The sequence below is a fragment of the Bemisia tabaci genome, chromosome 7 (genome assembly GCF_918797505.1).
Source record: "Bemisia tabaci chromosome 7, PGI_BMITA_v3".
Lineage (NCBI taxonomy): Eukaryota > Metazoa > Arthropoda > Insecta > Hemiptera > Aleyrodidae > Bemisia > Bemisia tabaci.
In genome coordinates, this window is record NC_092799.1 from 12,428,836 (window position 1) to 12,443,748 (window position 14,913).

General features: G+C 41.2%; 1 protein-coding gene across 1 annotated transcript in view; it reads left to right on the forward strand.

Moving 5' to 3' along the window:
* Positions 1–7,027: 7,027 nt before the first annotated feature.
* The window catches only part of LOC109035359 (uncharacterized), a 38,836-nt gene continuing 30,950 nt past the window's right edge, over positions 7,028–14,913 (forward strand). The window contains exons 1-2 of the mRNA XM_072302529.1: positions 7,028–8,041; positions 10,313–10,971. Of these exons, the coding sequence (XP_072158630.1) occupies positions 10,895–10,971 (77 nt within the window). The 5' untranslated portion in view covers positions 7,028–8,041; positions 10,313–10,894. The remainder of the gene's footprint in view (positions 8,042–10,312; positions 10,972–14,913) is intronic.

Consider the following 14,913-nt stretch of genomic DNA (forward strand, 5'->3'; position numbering starts at 1 on the left):
CTTCTCCTTTTCATCTCAAGTCCTCGTCATCATATCTCTTTGCGCCGCGCCGCTCCAGGCCAAATTACGTGTTTGGTTTCTCTCTTAACTCAACTAATGAAATGTGCGAAGTCTTTCGTATCACCGACATACGACAAAATTAGAAATTAATGAACTCTCAGGAAATGAGAGATTTTGTCACCTTTTCTTGTTTGTAATTTTTTTCTGAATCCGATTTTTTTGTACCTACATTTAAAAAAATTGCAAAATTTGCCGCCCCCCCCCCCCAATTTCGCCGCCATGGGCCACGGCCCATGTGGCCATCCCCTTAATCCGGCCCTGTCGCGTAGCTTATTATTTCTACGTGTAAATTAAGAGGACCCATTTTTTTTTTCACAGAGCAACTTAACTCCTAGAGACTTACTTTAAAAAGTTGTAATCCTCCACATGATCATGTTTACATTTTTATAGCCGCTCGTCTGTTAAATACTCGGTGCAAGTGCCATCCCGAGAAAAAGCGAAAACTGTTTTGCCCTTTTCTTATTCCCTGATTGAATCCAGAGTCTGAGGTCCTTTATGGGTGAGCCTCACTGAAAGCTGGAAAATTTTCGCAAAATGACTGAGCAGTTCTACGGTTCGAACGTTCTTCACCTCAGGTGGTCTGTCCTGTCCCGTAGCCTTGGTTCTCCAAATTTATTCCAGACTCCAGCGGCGAGGCGCAAATCATCGATTATCGACATTTATCCATTTGAAGCTGTGGTAAAGAATCGATTATTAAGGTGCTCATTGCGAATACCCTGTCTATCGATCATTTTCCGTCGGTTTAAATGGCAGATCAATCGATGTATCGCAAAGCACGCCGCGCCACTGCCAGACTCTCGTCGCGGAGAGGCGCTGCTTCAATAAAACGAACAATTAAGGAAATTTATTGCACCAGTGAAGCGCACTGCCCAGATTCTAGCCGATGGAGCTAGCTCATTTGAATATTGGTTCTTCTTGAATCTCACATCTCCGTAACACGCGCTCATCTGCTGTTGGGTCAACTTTTCTCGCCTTGCCCTTAACCTTGTGACAATGTTGCCAAAATCGTTTAGAAAGCCATCATGCATGACGAGAACTTTGGATCCGAATAGTTTTTCTGTGGAGTCGAATGTTTACATCGCTAACCAAATCGCGGACCAAAAATGCAAAATTCCATAAAGTATACGAAAACGAATTTCGTGAAATTATCGAAACCTTTTCAAAAGAGTTGGGAGGTAATGCAAATTTTGAGAGCAGTGTTCGAAACTCACAGGCGCCAACGTCGCCCCTAAAAATTGCCCCCTGAAAATCTGAATTTTCATATTAGGTGATTATTCGGAATCTTCAGCACTACAAATGAAAACTTTTTCTATTCTTCACGATTTCATCCTTAGTGCTTTTCACTTCCCCAAGTTACAGCTACTCACTAGCTCTGTTACGAAAAAATCTTGGGTCTAACTTTTCACTAAATGCGCCGTAATATAGCAAAAAGTCAATTTGGCCTCTAAAAAATCTTCAATGGCGCCTAAAAATCGGGCTTGATGCGCCACATGGCTCCTAAAACTCAAAAGTAAGTTTCGAACACTGTTTGAGAGCAAATTGAAAATACTTGAAAAGTATTATGAGTACCATTACAAGTCACTTCATACTTGCTCGTTGTTGAAGTTCCTTTTTTTGTTGCGGATTGGACACTTGAGTCCATAGTAACGTAATGAAACTCTTTGAAACTTCCTCAGAGAAAAGAATTGTCTGAAAATCTTCATCACGCATTCCAGCGGGCTGATTATTGAAAGTGATAGACAAAGCTATAGACAAAGAAGACATAGAGGGTATGGAGCGATCTTATTGGTCGAAATGTGTGGTTCTTATAGACTAAGGGAGAAAATGATGGACCAACTGTCGGGTTTCTCATGGGTTGCCATTAGTTGGTCTATTACCTACTGCCTTTGTCTATTGCAACCACCAGCTTCCACCAATAGGTTCCCTCCATATCCCTTTTATCATCTTTGTCTAGCTTTGTCTATCAATTTCAATAATCGGCCCGCAGGTCCTTCCAGTATATCCATTGGCAACATTGTTTGGTGCAATTTTTCTTAATAAGCAGAACCGCAATATGCTAGCTCAAGCGTGTTGCTCCCCCCCCCCCCCCCCCCCCGTCGCACGGTGTATCAAATGAATGGGAGCTAGTGGACAAATTATTTGAATTTCACGTGCAAACAAGTCCTGTACAAAGTCCTGTATCCTATATATCTCAGTATATTTTTCACGGCGATATGAAATTGAATATTTTTTCCAACAATAATCAAAATTCGAGTTATATTCCCCATAAAGTTCCGTTTTGCCTGTTCGTTTTGATTCAGGCTATTCTGTTTGATTCCGGCGAAGCATAAGGTAAAACATCAGACAAAAATTCCTCTGACGAAAAAAATTATTGTGCTTTCAATTTCGCCCCTAACTTCAAAATATATGATACTAAATGAACCGTCAGCACTTTAAAACAACTGATGGAGCGATCCTATTGGTTGACATTGGTGGTTTCTTAAAGACTAAAGGAGAAAATGATGGACTAACTATACTTAGGGTTTCTCGTGGGCTGCCATAGTAACGTAATGAAACTATTTTAAACTTGCTCAGAGAAAAGGAATGTCTGAAAATCCTCATCACGCATTCCATTGGGCTGATTAATGAAAGTGATAGAAAAAGCTATAGACAAAGAAGACATAGAGAGTATGGAGCGATCTTATTGGTTGAAATGTGTGGCTCTTATAGACTAAGGGAGAAAATGATGGAATAACTGTCGGGTTTCTCGTGGGTTGCCGTTAGTTAGACATTACCTGCCTCCTTTGTCCATTGCAATCACCCACTTCCACCTATAGGATCCCGCCATATCCCTTTTGTTTTCTTCGTCTATAGCTTTGTCTATCAATTTCAATAATCGACCCGCTATGTCCGCACGCCGTATGTCCACAGCTTAACCTGGGCTGGATCCACAGTGTTTCGAGATATGCGAGACCGACGTCCAGTGACGTAACAAAGCGAGACACTATTAGAGCCCGCAGATCAATTAGTGAAGCCTGGAGCCGTCAAACCGCCTGACACACATAATTAAATACCCCTGAAAAAGCTCGTAAATCCTCTCACAAATGAATCGTGACAAATCGTCGCTCCTCTGACGTAAGGGCGTATCTCACTTTCCACGTGAGCCCTGTTCTTCATATAACCCCATGCTTTTCAGGGCTCACGAGAAAATAGATATATGCCCTTACGTCAGAGGCATGAAATGAGGAGCACGCCACGGCCGAGTGCCGCTTTCGTTGTGCACGGAGTTTTCCCTCTTCACTCGGCTTGTGAAGAAATGCCGTGAATTAATGAAACAACTTATGTCTCCCTAATATTCCTGTTTGAGATATGTGGTTTTGACTCGGCCGGGCAGCGTGACTTTTCCCCGACTCGGCCTCCAAAAAATTTGCATGTATCTAAGGTGTCCGCGAAAAATACCGGCTTTGTTCGTTCGCGAATACTCTGAGTTCCTTTGTTGGTTTTATGGTTATTAGGTGGAGTTGTCAACCCGTTCCTGTACCCTTTGCAACAGTGGCGTGGCGTGCTTTGCGATGTATCGATTGATCTGTCGATCAAACCTATGGAAATAGATCGATGAACAGGGTGTTTGCAACGAACACCTTAATATCGATTCTTTACCATAGCTTCAAATGGAGAGATGTCGATAGTCGATCATTCACGCCACGCCACTGCTTTACAATCGAAGTTGCTCGGGTATTGGGTTGATAAAATTGAACACAACGTTCGGACTTCATGACAATTTCGCAGACCAGCCTAGAGGGCATATGAAGTACGCACTCGTGGGGTACACCAACCGCGTGATTTCAAAATTTCTTGCGTTTTAACAAGCTTCATTTTTATGAAAAGAAAATTTACTAGGCCTCTGAACACATTTTCAGTCACTTGTACCTACAGCTGTTCACAAGATGCGCTTTTTTGGGCCCAAAACAGCCTTTGAGATGGTTGAGCCAATCGGAAATGGATTTGGAAATTCCCATTAATTCTCTATAAAAGTACTCTACGCTTGTTGGGGCTTCAACTGCCATTGACAATGTATGGTCTGCTTGTAAATAAGTGGAACGTGCGTGGGTTGAGCATCATAGCGGGCAAGTTATTCATCGAATATGATAATATAAATACATGCGCGGGCTGCTGAGGCAACTGTATATGTTCCCCTGCGCGCAAATGGGGATATCTAGGAAACTGTAAAGGCATCCACACGGCCAACACGAGGGAGACCCCGTTAGCTTTTTAAAGTCCTAATTTCAAATTGGCGACCAAAAGCGTTGCAACTAGATGTGACTGACTAGTTTTTCAAATGAATCATTGCAGCTTATCACGTTATTGCTAGGCTTGAGGGTCGCCTTCTCACTTCCCAGCAATCAGCTGGCGATTGGTATTTTAAATATCCAAGCGTAAAATGAAACGCGTCGTTGAGACTCTCATCGTTGCCACTTTTCAAAAATAAATTTAGCGTAATTCTTAATCTTTAAATGATTCAGCAAATATTAATTATAGAATAACAATCCATTATTTTTTGAATAATACAATTATTTAAACCAACGTGTGATGACACACGTGTTTTAACTTCTATTTTTTCCCTTTTAAGAGTGGTTAACTTATCACTAGGTTTTTTTTTTAATACTACGCCGGCAGGTTACTAGGGGTGACTATCTAGGGATCTTTGAAGTATATAATATAAAATATCAATGAATGTCGAGTTCGACATACTAAACATCCATTGGAATCACAGTCGTTTGGATATATTGCTCAGGTAGCCCTTAATGCACCTCCACAAGTAAGACAAATTGGAACAAAACATCATGGGAAATAGAGCAAGGGAAGGACGCGTGTTGATGACGGCGCAGAGATACAACTATACGTGCTTGATGGATGTCCATGTTGCATATGTCTAATAATTGAAGGCGCTATAGTGGACGTCGTGAATTCGCAATGCTCCGCTCCATGCTGCTAATAGACCGTATTCGATAACGGTTCGATGTATCGTTTGGTTCAAAACAATAGAACATAACCTCAAACCAAACTGCAAGGATTTTAATTGGATAAGCTGAAAATGAGAAATTTCCTGACAGTTTCACTTTGCATTGGCATTTGGTACTCAAAATACTAAAAAATCTGTTTCAAAAGATCCGTTCTCTCAGATTTCTGAATTTACTTTTGAGGCTATGTTTATGTTTTGAACCAATCGATATCGATACAATCTCACCCGTTTGATGTATCGAATACGATCTATGAGATGTCGTATTCGGGAGACAAGTTAAAAAAAGAAACTCGATTACGTATTCTCTATTCTCAGCTTTGTTGACATTCCAATTTTTTCGTTTTTCAATTTGACATCTGATTCTTTTTAGAGACAAAATTTGACCACCACGATATTTTAACAGGATACGTGGATTCCTGGGTATTTTTATTTTTATTTACTTTAGATCACGCTCCCTTTCTTGGACAACAACTTCAAACGGGGATTCTCCAGGAGGATTATCTAGTCACATGATTTACCGTTAATACACACATAAATCATAAGAGCAACGCAAAATGCATAACACTCTGGGCGCAATGCGCTTTGGGGAGATGATCGGTAAATGGGGAGATGATTATTTCACGGTAAATACAACCAGACTACAAGTTCCAATTAGCAACCGTAGGGGCTCAGTTCAGAAACAACCCATGCACTATTGATTTTCCTATACACATAAGTGTTTTTACGGATAAGCCAGATGTTGTAATTCTTAATTGCAGAATGAAGTTCAACTGTTGTTGTATACCGACCTATGACTCGGCCCATTTTTAGCTCCCAAATTCAGCTGCTGATACCGGCTTAAGAATCTCCATGAGACCTACTATATTCATTCTCTCCCTATGGAGGCACCTACTCTTAATTGAACCGCGTTCAGCAGAAAGAAACCAAGCCACATCAGCTATTGCCAAATTTGATTGGGCAATTCAATTTTGCACATGAAAACGGTTGGGCGGATTTTTTTTTGCAAATTTCAGTGAATTCTCTGGATAGCACGAATAAAATCCCTTGAAATTTTCAAAGGAATCCGCACAAACGTCCCCCAGTGAAAAATTAAACTGCCCGATTGAATTGGGCAACAGCTGAGGTGGCTTGGTTCCTTTCTGCTAGACGGGGTCCGAATCTGCCGCGCTAAGGAAGAACATCATATGAACATTCGAGAGTTGCCAAATTTCCCCGGATAAAACATGTTTTTTCAAGGAAAGTCATGCACAGTTTTCTTTGAAATTTTCAGATATTTTAGATTGAATTGGGGAAAAATTGTCTGAAATTTTGAAAGAAAATAATCCAAAATCCGGCCCAAATCTGCCGTGCTAAGGAAGAACGCCATATGAACATCCTAGAGTTGCTAAATTTCCCCGGATAAAACATGTATTTTTAAGGAAAGTCATGCATATTTTTCCTTGGAATTTTCAGATATTTTAGATTAAATTGGAGGAAAAATTGTCCGAAATATTGAAAGAAAAATATTCAAAATTTTCTTGTTAAATTGAAATTGTATTGAAGAAAATACGGCAACGTCTGAAAGCTCATACGGTGTTCTTCCTTACTGCCGTGCTAAGGAATAACGCCGTATGAACATTCGAGAGTTGCCAAATTTCCTTCACTAAAATGTCTACTTTTGAGGAAATTTATGAATATTTTTCTCTGAAATTCTCAGGAACTTTGGGTGAAATTGCGAGCAACATTATCTGAAAAATTGGAAGAAAAATATTCATAAGTTTACCGGGAAAGTCGTGTTTTATCAAAGGATATTTGGCAACGCCTGAGGGTTCATACGGCGTTTTTCCTTGGCACGGCAGCTTAGCACGGCAGAATTCCAGCTACAGCTTTGGCTCGAAGGAGGGAGACGAAAAAAAAACCGCAATAATTATAGATGTCGGAACTGACGGCCACAGGTGGACCGAAAGCACGCGTCCGATCGGACGAGCTAATCGATCGGACGCGAGCCGGAGCAGTGGGTATCGGAGCGCGCACGCGACCATCGCGTCGTCATGACGTGAACGTCAACGTGGACGTCGAGGCGTCGAGCGTAACCTTCGCGGGGAAGCGGCGCGGCAAGTTCAGTGTCAGCCGGCCACGCCGCGCCGCCGACTCGAAATACCCGGCCCGGCCCGCGTCGGAGCGGACGACGCGACATTACTCGTTCGCCAAATGCGAGCGGACATTCGCGAACGGGACGCCGACACGCCGGGATCTCCGCCACCGGCATGTGCCGCGACATCCACCTCCGTCCACGAATTTCGGTCCCCAGCTCGCGGATAAGTCCGACTGCTTCGCGGATAAGTCCGGCTGCTTCGCGGATAAGTCTGCCCACTTCGCGCCGTCTCCTCGTGTCCAAGTTCCGGAATCAGTCGTGTCGGTGCTTTCCGTCGTCCAGCAGGTTCCTGCTTCGCGGATAAGTCCGGTTGCCTCGCGGATAAGTCCGGCTACTTCGCGGATAAGTCTGCCCACTTCGCGCCGTCTCCTCATGTCCAAGTTCCGGAATCAGTCGTGTCGGTGCGTTCCGTCGTCCAGCAGTTTCCAGTTTCGCGGATAAGTCCGGCTGCTTCGCGGATAAGTCCAGCTGCTTCTCGGATAAGTCCAGCTGCTTCTCGGATAAGTTCGGCTGATTCGCGGATAAGTGTGCCCACTCCGCGCCGTCTCCTCGACGTCCAAGATCCGGAATCAGTCGTGTCGGCGCGTTCCGTCGTCCAGCAGGTTCCTGCTTTGCGGATAAGTCCGGCTGCTTCGCGGATGATTCCCGCTGCTTCGCGGATAAGTCCGGCTGCCTCGCGGATAAGTGTGCCCACTTCGCGCCGTCTCCTCAACATCCAAGTTCCGGAATCAGTCGTGTCGGTGCGTCCAGTCGTCCGGTTGGTTCGCGTGAACCCCCGAGATTTCGAATGTCAGTCGTGAAGCTGGGAAGCTCTGTCTTTGGAATTAGTGTTCCGACATTTTAAAGTATTTTTGGAAATTAAAACGGAGAAAAATAAATGAAGGTGTGATTGTGTGTGTGATCGTCCAATGGATCGTATTTGATGCATCAAACAGGCGTTCTATCACTGAAATTGTACAGTGGAAAAACAAGGATGAAAAAACGGGAAACAAGGCTAAAAATACACAATTAATGAAACCCGAGACGTTTCGACTCAAAACTGAGTCATTTTCAGTCGGAAACTACATATTTAAAAAAACTGACGATAAAAAAACTGATTGTGAGCCCTACATGGTGGTGGCCGGGATCTGAATAGCTCCGGCTAATCCGGGTGATAGATGAAATTGTATAGATATCGCTTGGTTTGACGTATACCTAAACATGTAGCTTCAAAAGTCAATTGAGTTCTCTGTGGGGACGGGTTTTTGTGATTGATTTTTTGTTTTTATGAGCACTGCATCGCAATTAAAAGTGAAATTCTTATTTTCTCTTTTTCAGCTCTTCTAATTTAAAGTACAAAATTTTTGTTAAAGGTTATATGTTCTGTTGTTTTGGACCAAACGATACATTGAACCACTATCGAATACGATTCATGGAAAAGGGACCTTAGTCCACAAAAACTCATATTTGGGTTAGCCTGGGCATAGGGATAGTTGTACTGTCATGATCAGTCTTAAGGGCCGTTCATGAAATACGAGACACCATGGTCCGGGTTTGAGCCTTCGTTACGTAGGGAAAGGGCCACGGCGGCGTTATGCATCGCTTAACGCTATACTTTTTTACAACTTTTTATTGATTTAAGCAATTTTTGTTTATGCTCCTTTCTCTTTGAATTGCATCATTAGAAATTGATCCAGACCACTGGGACCATTATCAGAAATATATTTTAAAAAAAGTATCATAACGTATTTCTATATGTTGACACTAGCCCTCACCACCTGTGAGTCAAGTAATCTTAAACAGTCTTTTAATGAATTTTCCCCAATGTACGCAAGTGGACGTAGATGGGTGGAGCAAAATCATGCGGAGACTCAAGCGATTTTAGTTGGTTACATCTTATTCAAATAATATGTAACAGAAATTCCGCAATGCAAAACTAAGGGAAAGAGCTTGCTCGCTTCACTATTGACATATCACTTCGTATATATTTATACTCCATTTTTCTATTATCCAGCGTCCAAAGCCAAAATAACCTCTAAAAAATTAATGTAGTGTGACATCAGTAAAACAAGAGAGTAATGTCAAGCTGAACTCCAGGTGATGCCGGTAGAATCACTGTGAGGTCGGAAAATCAGGGAGTAGATATACACCAAAGTTTTTGGATCAAGTAACAGGATTTTCCGGTCTCAGAGACTGAATATCGGTCGAGAGAATCAAAGTTATATTGTTCGCCAGACCGAGAATCGTATTCTTCACAGAAGGGTGGTTTCGGTTAGCTGAATCCAGGCGTTTACACGACCGAAACCTTCGTTCATATCACTAGAGCATCCTCCATGGCGTATCGTCGCTTTGGCTGACAAAAGGACATAACTACACTTGGAGATGAGCCCGAGAAAGCATTGAGTCATATGTATGGCATGGTCCATCGCGAAGTGTAGTTACGTTCTTATGTCGGGAGGGCGATGATATAAACCAAAATTGATGCTTTCGACCTATAAGAGTGTTTCTCCACGTGTTCTGATGTACTCGGAGAGCAAACTATTTCGTGGGGCGAAAATTTTGCTCAATCCTAATTGGACTACATTTTGCAATTTGGAACTATAGATTCTAGCCCGGTTTAAAAACAACGTATGTGCCATTCGTTTCCCTATGCACATAAATGTCTTTCTAGGAGAGCAAGACTTTATAGTTCCGAACTGCAAAATGCAGTCCAATTGATGCACGGTAATGTGATATTGCTGGATACTTAAATATGTATTGGCGTTTCATATTCTGCCGTGCTAGGGGAAAACGCCGTATGAACCTTCAGGCGTTGCCAAATTTTTTTTCGTAAATCACAAATTTTTAAAATTTGTAACCATTTTCTTCCAATTTTTCAGATAATTTTGTTCGCAATTTCATCCGAATTTCCTGAAAATTTCAAGGAAAAATATTCCTAGCTTTCCTCCAAAATAAACATTTTATCGAAGGTAATTTGGCAACTTTCGAATGTTCATACGGTGTTTATCCTTAGCACGGCAGTATTGTAACGTCTCTACATAAACGTCCGTGTCTTTCACTCCGCAACGTGCCTTCCTTCCTTCCAAACATTGAGAGAACTGAACTGAATGGCTGGTTTTTTTTTTGTTTTTTTACAGGGCTCTGATAAAATAAGTTTGTGGAAAACGCAACATTGTGAATGGTGTTATCTTACGCATTGATTGTGAAAGGAAGTTTTTCCCTCGTGATTCTTCTACACTGATCTAGCTACCGGAAACAGTTCAAAAGCTGATTTCATGAAAGAACCTTTCAACTTAAAATTACCGAATACGTCTTTTCAAATTATAATATTTCTAAATATTTGCTGGCTGTGATATTTTTTGATCGATTTGGATCTGATAATTTTAGTTGAAAACTCGAGCAAAGTCCAAGAATCTTCGGATCTTAGCAACTCTTGATGTTTAATCCTATTTTTAAAAATCTGATGTGAATATTTATTTTACCGTTATCTATAATCAGAACCGTCCATTGATCATTCGTCATCAAACTAATGTGAGGATTGTGCGGTGGAGTAACCTGAATTCCGGTGTTGTATAAATTTGCTGCAAGTAGGGTACCATACCTTGCTGACTCTGTATTTTTGAGGAAGAATTAAGGAAAATTTCAAGAAGAATTCGGGAGGTTTTGAAAAATCTGCGAAATTAAAACCTGGAAGTTCAAAGAATCGATCAATACTCAGCATGGAGAACAAGCGCTCGGACGAGTATACCGCCTTGAAACTCAAGAATTTTGACAACAATGTGCAAATTGTGAAGCAGTAAGTATCATCAATATTTCATTTTGACCTTCAAAGAGTCTGTTTGCCATGCAGAGAAATATCGAGGCAAAATTATATACCATAACATTTTTAAGAGTAACTGCAATTGAAGGATTAGGAACACAAGGTGCATGAGTACAGTTTTTTCTTAAGACAGACTTGTCTCATGTTAAATTTTTTTCAAGATATTGGTACATTTTGGTGAAGATGTACATAATCGCATGGGGGAGGGGGTAGCTATAAATGGCATGAGCAATTGAGCATACACCACAAATTGGTGTATGGATTACACGCATGTAAAATGAGGTTTCGGCAATGAAGTAAACCCTTTTTTGTAGATACTCATTTTTCACTTCATTAACGGCGGAGGAAGTCAATCTAATCTCTATAAAAGTATCTCCGCGTCTGCCAGTAATAATAGTACGAAAAACTGAAGTCGAAAAGCTATGATACTAATGTCGATAATCAAAACAGTGAATGAAGGAGAGAGAGAGAAAATCCTCCACCCCGGCGCAATATTCAAGGGGTAGACGGTAGGGGGTGAAAGGCAGACTGACGTACGTACAATCCCTTCGATTTAGCGTGAAAAAAGGTCATTGAATAATCACGGAGACACACACGCATACTCACCCCAAAAATATCCCATTCAGTGCACGTAGTCGATATCTATAACGAAAAAGGTTTATTTTTAGCGATGAACCGTTTAAAACTAGCATTGAGTTTACAAAGTACACCGTACTAAAATATTCATTCTACTAGACGTCTACTGACCTTTTTTCTATTTTATCTTTCGCTCCTTATTCTTTTCCTCTCGAGTTTTCGGATGGGCAAGAAATGTTTAACCAAAGGTTTCTGCCTTAGAAAGAGCCTCGCCAAGTTTCGCCCCTTTTTTTTTATACCCGAGTTGGTCAACCGGACAGTGCTCAAATGAAAGCCTATGGTAAGGCAAACTTCCATGCAAAGTTTCAACTTGAAGTGACCCCTGGTTTAGGCTGTACAGCGTTGCCAATTTTCCAGTTTCATGTGCTAAAATCAAGGATATTGGACTATTAGTCCGGTGCATAAGTAGACTAGTACACCCAAGTTGGTCAACGAGACAGGGCTCAAACGAAAGCTTATGGTAAGGCAAACTTCTGGAAAAGTTTCAACTTGAAGTGAAACCTCGTTTAGGCTGTACAGCGTTGCCAATTTTCCATTTTTATGCGCTAAACTCACGAAATACTGAATCGTCATGGTTCAACAGACTATTATACCCGAGTTGGTCAACGAGACAAGGCTCAAACGAAAGCTTATGGTAAGGCAAACTTCCGGGAAAAGTTTCAACTTGAAGTGAAACCTCGTTTAGGCTGTACAGCGTCGCCAATTTTCCATTTTTATGCGCTAAACTCACGAAATACTGAATCATCATGGTTCAACAGACTATGTATACCCGAGTTGGTCAACGAGACAAGGCTCAAACGAAAGCTTATGGTAAGGCAAACTTCCGGGAAAAGTTTCAACTTGAAGTGAAACCTCGTTTAGGCTGTACAGCGTCGCCAATTTTCCATTTTTATGCGCTAAACTCACGAAATACTGAATCATTGCGTTCGGAATTCAATTTTCTCCGTCTGTAGCGTTCATTTACAATCGAGTCGTAATTTTTAGCCCAAACTCATTAAAGTTATAGCCCATGAAGGTACGTTTTCCCCCAAAAATCTCGGAAAAACCCTAATTTTATGTTAAAAAAATTAATAATAAATTGGCAACACTGCTTCGAAAAGTTTACGATGGCCCTTAGTTGCGCTTCTATTCGATCTCAGGGTAGTATTCAGCTCGTAGACCGATGAACTAGTTTGTTTAATTATGATGCATTGGACTATTAGTCCCGAATTTCTTCATTTTGGCACATAAAAATGGAAAATTGGCAACGCTGTACAGCCTAAACGAGGTTTCACTTCAAGTTGAAACTTTTCCCGGAAGTTTGCCTTACCATAAGCTTTCGTTTGAGCCTTGTCTCGTTGACCAACTCGGGTATAATAGTCGCTTGAACCATGACGATTCAGTATTTCGTGAGTTTAGCGCATAAAAATGGAAAATTGGCGACGCTGTACAGCCTAAACGAGGTTTCACTTCAAGTTGAAACTTTTCCCGGAAGTTTGCCTTACCATAAGCTTTCGTTTGAGCCTTGTCTCGTTGACCAACTCGGGTATAATAGTCTGTTGAACCATGACGATTCAGTATTTCGTGAGTTTAGCGCATAAAAATGGAAAATTGGCGACGCTGTACAGCCTAAACGAGGTTTCACTTCAAGTTGAAACTTTTCCCGGAAGTTTGCCTTACCATAAGCTTTCGTTTGAGCCTTGTCTCGTTGACCAACTCGGGTATAATAGTCTGCTTGAACCATGACGATTCAGTATTTCGTGAGTTTAGCGCATAAAAATGGAAAATTGGCGACGCTGTACAGCCTAAACGAGGTTTCACTTCAAGTTGAAACTTTTCCCGGAAGTTTGCCTTACCATAAGCTTTCGTTTGAGCCTTGTCTCGTTGACCAACTCGGGTATAATAGTCTGTTGAACCATGACGATTCAGTATTTCGTGAGTTTAGCGCATAAAAATGGAAAATTGGCGACGCTGTACAGCCTAAACGAGGTTTCACTTCAAGTTGAAACTTTTCCCAGAAGTTTGCCTTACCATAAGCTTTCGTTTGAGCCCTGTCTCGTTGACCAGCTTGGGTGTATTAGTCTACTTATGCACCGGACTAATAGTCCAATATCCTTGATTTTAGCACATGAAACTGGAAAATTGGCAACGCTGTACAGCCTAAACCAGGGGTCACTTCAAGTTGAAACTTTGCATGGAAGTTTGCCTTACCATAGGCTTTCATTTGAGCACTGTACGGTTGACCAACTCAGGTATAAAAAAAGGGGCGAAAAAACACCACTTTTTGGCGAGGCTCTTTATTCCAACCCCAACTAAATCTCTAACTTTCAACTGACAAAATTCGCCATGTCATGCTTACAGCTTTGGCAGAAATGTACTTTTATCACTCAAATATACGAATAACTATCATAGGTAGATAGCAATTAAAGCCATTATCTCGCGACTTCGATTGAAATCCCCGTTACTTGATAAAAATGTGTGAAAACGGAAGGCTACCACAACGAATTTCATCTTGCGTTTCATCAGACAGAACTTTCTCAGTTTGTTTTCATCGGGATCAAAAGCTCTATGACCTTTTGGCACGTCGCACAGTGCGGCCCTCCGTGGACAAAATACAAAATTGACGTCTCTAAATCTGAAAATTGTTTCTATGTTTGTCATTATATATATTTCTGACTCACAGTGATGGTTAATTTTCAAATTTTTCGCTCAAAACTACTTCAAATTTGGGTAGAAAGTGGGCAGGAAATGGGTCGAGAATCACTGGTCTGTAAGAAATACACGGGGAAAAGACCTCAACTTCAAATGAAGATTTCTCACTTGAAACGCGAAATGCTCAAATTTTCTTAATCCTCAGATATCCAACTTCAATTCCATCAAAAAAATCTTGCTACTTTTTGCGACTATCAGAGATATTTGAAGTCAAAGTTTGGGTGTTTCACGTTGTTTTTACAACGTTAACATAGGGCTGATTCGGGGTTGCCAACGTCAAATGAACTTTTCTTGCAAAATACGCAAAATATCCTGAGATATATGACATTTCCTTATTCCTCGAGTGTTTTACTTTGATATAGTGCCAAAGGGTTTTTCTATGTTGGTGCTACTATATATTCATTATTTGAAGTTAAGTGTCTCTTACCGATTTTTGTCCGCATTGTCCATAAGGATTCCGCACTGTGCGTCGTTTCAACACGGTGAAAACGCAACGGTGACCTCAACGTTAGTCTTTATTAAAAAATCACACATATTCACTCAATTACTCCCTCATTTTTATTCTGTCATCACTTAAAATATTCATTTCTC